A 7,790-nucleotide genomic window follows, 5' to 3' on the forward strand; every position below is an offset into this window, starting at 1 on the left:
GGGATCGCATAGCTCATTGAGGCGCCTGCTCAGCGACATTGCTTAAATCCTGGCTTTACCGCCACTTGCTGCTCCTCCTGGAGCGAGGAATGGCCGGCAAACACGGGAATGGGGGGACAGCGGATCCTGTAGGTGGAGATGGAGGGAAGACGGCTGTGCCCAGGGACTCGAGGCATGTGTCTAACCTGGTCCATCAGGGGGCGCTCCAGCCACAAGAAGCGCCTGAACTAACCGCCCAGGTGGTCGCCAGCTGGAAAAAAAAGGGCAGAGCGAGCGCACTGGAGACCCAGAGGCTCCCAGCCCGCTGGGCGGCTGCATATGCAGCAAGTCCAGCCCCAAGCCACGTGCAGGAAACGGGACATCATCGCCCAAGGGAGGGTGGGAGGTAACAGTAGCGACAGGATGTGTGCCCTGGACGCCTCTGGTGAAAGGCATAAGAGATGGGACTGTAATCAGTTCAGTAATGGGAACTGGACTCGTGTAAAAAAGCAGATGGATCCCGAGGGGTGAATATGTAGGAGCTGCTTGAAGTAGCCACAGGAAAGGAACACCCAGCGTAGAAACTCAGTGTATCTTTCTGTCAGGCGATAACATCTGAACTTACTGCTTCCATCTCGGCTTACTTTCCGAGACTCTGGTCTCAATGACTAATCCTCTAGGAGTGGCACTTGGCAGCATCCCTTCCGCAGGTTGTGAATTTGCAGATGCTTGTGAGGAGCGTCCAACTTCCCCAGCAAATAACTCTGAGAGAGACCTGCCTGCTTTGGCATGACTTACTGAAGCAGAGGTGCTTTAAAACAAATCAGTCAGTATTCGTTTCCAAACTGGGGTGTGTGTGTGTGTGTGTGTAAACCCACTGACTATTGACTAATATAAGCAGAGACTGACTGCAAGCTTTCTTTGGTAGCCTACCACTGAACTGCCTGCCTGTTATCCACTGACTTGCTAAACGCCTATCACTCCCAGCCTTCACCAGCGGGGAACTGTCGCTTCATTCTCACGTAAATAAACCATTGGAAACAAATAAGTCTCTCCCTTCCCCACCCCCTGTCCGCAATAAGGGGAGGAGAGCAGCAGCAGCCCAATGGCTCCGTGCTACTTGTCAATGTGTGTGTTCAGTTACTGGATGCCGGAGAACCCAATGGATTCAGCCCCCTCCACCTTTTCTGCCTCTCCCTAGAGCTTCTGAGAGACAGAGAAAGGAAGTTAGCAAGGAAGGAAAGGGAATACAAAAGAGACAGGAGATGGACCTTGAAGAGAAATAGGAGATAAATTCAGCCCTGGATATTTCTCATCTTTTTAGGAGAGACGTAATTTCTCATCTTCCCCCAGATATTAGCACTTTGCAGATGCCAATGGTTAGAAAACTCACTGGGTTATTATCTCCCCTAGGAACTTGCATTTTTGAAGTTATTAGACTTGCATTTTAATAGCTAAATAAATAATTAAATAAAGAATTTTTAAAATCCTGGATCCCATAGGCATTTTATGTGTTTTAATGATCTATTCATGTCATCATTCAGTCTTAAACTATTCTTCAGAGAACAATATTTTTATAGAAAACCAAGTAATATTTTGCCAAGACAATTATTGTGGAAAGATGGGAAGCACCGTTTGCAAAACAATGTAGGGTCTCGATTTTTCTTTGTAGATTATTAATTGTATATACTGTGTAGATTTAAAATACAAGTTATTCCTTCTGTGAAATAAGTCACCAATTACTGTCATCAAGCTAAAATAAAAATTCCCTTTTTCTTCAACTGGAATAGAAAGTCAAATGATGCAAGAGGTTTTTCATTATTATTTAATTCAGATGATAAACTAAAAAGTTTTCCCTGGATTCAAAGACTCCGTAGCTACACGCTTACAATGGGCAATAAAATAATCATATTAGCTAACGCTCATTAGATTTGATTACTTTGCCGTTAAAACAGACTTTCTCTGGAGTTCTCGTGCGTTATTTTTGTGTGCAAAGATCAGAAATAATGTATTTGTAATAATAGGAAATTACCTATTCTTAGCAGCAACATAGATCGATTTGAGCAGGTTTAATTGGGACAATAGGTTTTCAGCTGCTGAACCACAGTATATTTTCATCCGAAAGGATATAACTTAGATAATTTTTTTCACATCTTAGCTCATAGAATGAACTGCACTACCGTTTGGGAAACATGATGGAAATCCTTATCCTGAGATTCAAGGAACCGGGATTGGGTAGGGAGATAGAGGTGTGAATTGCAGGGATACTGATGTGATGTTAAAAGCGAGAGAGAGGTGAAGCTCTGAGTAGGTATAAACATAAATAGCCTCAGGCTGAAAAACATTTCACCTCTAGGTCTTTGAGCAGAGAGGAACCCCTTCAGCAAATTGTTTGGATCCACCTGTTGGCTTTAACCACTTTAAATGTTATTCCTTCACCGGGTTGCTGTGATATTATCTTTCCATCATCTAAATAAATAAGGTTAAGAGCAAATGCAACAAACGCCCCCACAATGGCTTCACTGCCCTTTGCACAGCTTTAAAAAGGACGCTGAATAGTTAATTCCAAGAGGGATTTTGGTTCCACAATATACACGATTGTTAACCTTACTCAAACGATTTCGTTTCTGTCCCACACCAAAAACATACCTCAAAATGTTACTCTTTCATCTAGAGGCCATGGTGGGTACGACAATAAATAACAAATAAACAAGTCATCTGAAATTCATTCCTGTCCTGCACTTGAGTATGTAAAACACAAACACAAATTACTTTTCCTGGATTGTATCCAAAATTAAACCAGTCAGAAAACTGATCTTTCTGCTTCTATAAAACTGTTTTCCCTAAAACTGTTTGCGCGTGCCAGTTACTAGTTTCACAAAGGCAATTTTTGTACCTAAAGTAGAGAACCACAATGCTGCTGCTCTCAGATGTGTAATTTAACACACATTAGTTATTGCATCACTTCACAGTAATGTAAGAGCGTAGCTATTGCAAAATATATTAGATGCAATACATTCGGGATTAAATAATCCCAATAAAATAAATAATAATAATCTCACTTCAGAACCGTGAGCATTAAACGTACACAGTATCCTGTTCAATTTATAAATCACCGAAAGATAGGCTTTTTGGACACAACAGTACAATGGTTAGTGGAAATGAATGTGAAATACGTGGAAATGGTTTTAACTGCAGGTAAAATCGTGGGAAACACTGGATGACCTGGGTTCTATGTATATGCGTTAAAATGCTATTCTTTCTAGTCAAGCAAGTGAGAGATTTTGAAGACACATGTCGAAACTACATCGAAACTAATGAATAGGACAGTGCCACTGAGACGATTAATTCGTCAGTATTTGGGGGAAATGTAGAATTGGACAGGAGCAGGTGAAAGGATTCCAGAAGATCAAACACAACAGGCAAAACTGAATAATATAGTCACCATTAAAGGACTTTTGTTTATTACAAAAGTAGAACAGTTACATCTGAGTATGAACTGGAGGAAAGGTAAGAACATATCAACTTTTTTTTCCTTTTCCATCACTTGTTTTAATTACCAGTTGATTCATTATTCGAGAGAAAAGGTTTGACTTAAAATACTACCAAGCAAATCACGTTCCCTTAACACCTTCAGGTCTCTTCTACCTGTTGTGGTTTCGAGAACAATCAATCACTGTAAAAAGTGAGAAAATCAATGGAGCCAAAAGGGTTTTGTGACTCATCTTCAGAGTGAAAGTTTGTCACAAACCCAAGGGAGTGTGAAACTCATCTCTCACAAAACACACGTACTCAATACCATTTTTCCTTAACAAGTTCCCAGACGTCAGCACTTCAGCTTGTTCCTATCAACTGACCCACTATTTACTGCAATGAGATTGTAGAGGTAAAAAGCAGCAGGCTAAAAAAAGGGGGTGTAGGATTGGATTTCAGTCCAATCAGTTATCTTTAACGGCTGTCATTGTTCAACTCACAAGAAACTATTCATTTCCATTAACAATTTTCAAAAGTAAGAAAAATTCTCCTCCTCAGTCTTAAATCCACTTTAAATGTTAATCCAAACATTTATTTACAGCACAAATATTACTTCAGCCATTTAAACAGAGTTGGTTTTAGCAGAAATTAAGTCCTTAAAGTCGAGCCGTTAAACAATTTTGAACACACTTATTTTTCTCTTGTCAACAACACACCTGTTATGCCACTGATTCCGCGGTCTGAAATATCTTTCATACAAAAGTATGCTCGCTCGAGCTCTCTCTCAGAAAAAGGGGCTTAGCCTATCACACCCCAGCAGGTCTGTAAAGATTACCTGAACAAGCCGGTTAGAGACAAGTACAAAGACATCTGTCTGTGTTTATAAACAGCACAGGCAGCAGGCGCTTTCTTTGCAAACTGACAGAGGAAAGCCCTTCGTGGCCGATTAATAAAAAGGAGCTTTGCAGGACTCGTCAAAAGCTTGTCAAATGGAAGAATGGAATCCCTTCAGAAAAGTTTGGTCAGGCAGCTGCCTGTAAGGAGGCTGGTGCTGGTGAGGAGCGGGTCTCTCTCTCTTTCCCCCATCCCCTTTCTCCCCTTTCTCCTGCCTGGTGTGAAGATGGGGGTGGGTGGGTAACACCGATCTTCTTTTGCCATGGAGAGCAGCAAGTGAGCTCTGAGCACGTATATACGTGTGGAAGTTGTCTATATCCAGATATATCTGAAGAAGGTAAATGTGTAAGAAGGGGAGGAAGGGTGTTTGAGAGGCGAGGAACATATATCTGTGTATATCTGAGCAGAGGCGGGTGAGAGTGCGTGCAGAGGAATCATCTATATCTAGGTGTATGTGAAAAGTTGTCTCCTCCGAGACAGTACATCTGCACATAGGACTAGGCAAATGTGTTGAGAGAAATATATAGGTATGAATGCACGACCTGTATAGGAATGCGTGTGTGTATTTAATGTGTGCATTTGCAGGCCGGTGTACGTGATCTCTACTCTGTGTATGAGAGAGGGAGAAAGGCTGTGGCATGCGTGGAGAGCGATAGGTACTTGCGTGTGGGGGAGATTGTGGGCGAGTGTGTGTGGCCAGTCCCAAAGCTGGAACCCTTGGGGCTGCTGCTACTCCAGGGTCCCCCTCCCCCGCTTCCTCATTCACAGCCCGGCTCTCCCTTCTCATTGGCCGCCCGGCCTAGGCAGGGCGGAGCTCCGCAGCCGGAGGAGAAAAAAAACAGTAAGTGCGTAAAAAAGTCCTCGCCTTGGTGACGGATGCTCAAAAGTTCAGAAGTTTTTCCAATGCTTCCCAAAGCTGCCCGCGACCGAAAAAGAGACTGAAAAAAAACCCACCCCAAAACAAGTTGACATCGGTGGACCGGGAAGGTGGATATTTGTAAATTCCCCTTAGAAAGAAACAACCACTGTTGTCCCCTCCTGGGCAGAGACAACTTGTTGCCGATCGCGGTGGAACCAGGCGCTGGGAGCCGCTCGGCCCAGGGCGTTTATTTTGGCATTTGGAAGTGGCTTTCTCCGCGGCGAGTACTGGTGTGGAGTGCGGGGCTTTTGCTGGTGCCTTTTACCGGCCGAAGAAGAGGAGGCTTCCCCCCCCCCCCTCCGCGTTTGTGCGAGGCCGGGGGGTGACTGATCGCCGGCTGGAACTCGGTCTGGAGGGGCTGGGGGGGGGGAGGGAGGGAGGGAAAGTTGTTTGGTCCGGCGGGGAGGGTGGGGGAAACTGACGGGAGGACATGCAGGCTCGCTACTCGGTGTCCAGTCCCAACTCCCTGGGAGTCGTGCCTTACCTCGGCGGGGAGCAGAGCTATTATCGGGCCGCTGCGGGAGGGGGCTACACCGCCATGCCGGCCCCTATGAGCATGTATTCGCACCCGGCCCACGAGCAGTACCCGGCCGGCATGGCCAGAGCCTACGGACCTTATACCCCGCAGCCGCAGCCCAAGGATATGGTCAAGCCCCCCTACAGCTACATCGCCCTCATCACCATGGCCATCCAGAACGCGCCGGACAAGAAGATCACCCTGAACGGGATCTACCAGTTCATCATGGAGCGCTTCCCCTTCTACCGGGACAACAAGCAGGGCTGGCAGAATAGCATCCGCCACAACCTCTCGCTCAACGAGTGCTTCGTCAAGGTGCCCCGGGACGACAAGAAGCCCGGCAAGGGCAGCTACTGGACGCTGGACCCGGACTCCTACAACATGTTCGAGAACGGCAGCTTCCTGCGGCGGAGGCGGCGCTTCAAGAAGAAAGACGCCGTCAAGGACAAGGAGGAGAAGGACCGGCTGCACCTCAAGGAGCAGCCCCAGCCCCGGCAGCACCCGCAGGCCGAGCAGGAGAGCGGCGGGGCTGGGGGCGCGGCGGGGAGCGGGGCCGGCTCGCAGCAGCCGCCGCCGGTCCGCATCCAGGACATTAAGACCGAGAACGGCACCTCGTCTCCCCCGCAGGCCGTCTCGCCTCCCGGCGGGGGAGCGGCGGCCCTCAGCAGCGCCGTGCCCAAGATCGAGAGCCCGGACAGCAGCAGCAGCCTGTCCAGCGGCAGCAGCCCCCACAGCAGCCTCCCCTCCAGCCGCTCGCTCAGTCTGGAGGCGCCCGACCCGCAGCACCAGCCGCACCACAGCCAAGGCTTCAGCGTGGACAACATCATGACCTCCCTGCGGGGCTCGCCTCAGGGCGCCAGCGAGCTCAGCTCCAGCCTCCTCGCCGCCTCCGCCGCCTCCTCCTCTGCCACCTCGTCCCGGACCGGCATCCCCCCCTCGGTGGCCCTCGGCAGCTACTCCCCGGGCCAGAGCTCCCTCTACAGCTCGCCCTGCAGCCAGGGCGCCAACCCGGGCAGCGGGGCCGCGGCCGGGGGCACCTACCACTGCAACATGCAAGCCATGAGCCTGTACGCCGCGGCCGCCGCCGCTGGGGGAGGCGAGCGGGCCGGCCACCTGGCCAGCAGCGGGGCCAGCCCGGTGGAAGACCCCCTGCCCGACTACACCATGCCCAGCAGCAGCAGCGCCTCCTCGCTGAGCCACGGCAGCTTGAGCACGGCGGCCGGCCACCAGGAGGGGCACCACGCGCACCCCGCCGCGCACCAAGGGCGCCTGGCCTCCTGGTACCTAAACCAAGCCACGGCGGCGGGAGACCTGGGCCACTTGGCCAGCGCCGCCGGCTACCCCGGCCAGCAGCAGAACTTCCACGCGGTGCGGGAGATGTTCGAGTCCCAGCGGCTGGGCTTGAATAACTCGCCGGTGAACGGGAATAGCAGCAGCTGTCAGATGGCCTTTCCCTCCGGCCAGTCTCTCTACCGCACCTCAGGGGCTTTCGTGTATGACTGCAGCAAGTTCTGACCAAAACCGGTCCCAGCGGGCCCCCCACCCCACCCCGAACAATACAGAAAAAAGGCCAAACTTCAAGCAAGGACTAGATCTTTTCTTTAACAAACCAAGCCGCCTCCTGCAAGCAGCGAGCGAACTCTCGCATAGTTTGTACAGAGACAGCCAAAAAAAAATAAAAATAAGTCATGCCTTGGTTTGTTAAAAGGACAGTGTTACTCCAAATAACACGTAAGTTTTTTATTGCTTTTGAGAAATACTCTCTCCCTCCCCCATCTCATAAGGTATTATTATGCCCTGTGTTTAAAAGAGGATAAAAATATGCAGTATAGATTACAAGCTCCTCCCCCTCCTCCCCCGAAGGACTTGTTTTAAAATGTAAATTGCGACATAGTAATTTATTTTAAATTTGTAGTTGGATGTTGTGGACCAAACGCCAGAAAGTGTTTTCCCCCCGAAAACGGACATTACAATTGCCTGAAACGTTGATTTCTCTTTCATTACATA

General features: G+C 48.9%; 1 protein-coding gene across 1 annotated transcript; it reads left to right on the forward strand.

Moving 5' to 3' along the window:
* The first annotated feature begins 5,696 nt into the window (after positions 1-5,696).
* Positions 5,697-7,298, forward strand: FOXC1 (forkhead box C1). The gene has a single exon (XM_065399336.1). It carries the CDS (start codon positions 5,697-5,699, stop codon positions 7,296-7,298), a length of 1,602 nt encoding a protein of 533 aa, XP_065255408.1.
* The last annotated feature ends 492 nt before the right edge of the window (positions 7,299-7,790 follow it).

The sequence above is a fragment of the Emys orbicularis genome, chromosome 2 (genome assembly GCF_028017835.1).
Source record: "Emys orbicularis isolate rEmyOrb1 chromosome 2, rEmyOrb1.hap1, whole genome shotgun sequence".
Taxonomy (NCBI): Eukaryota; Metazoa; Chordata; order Testudines; family Emydidae; genus Emys; species Emys orbicularis.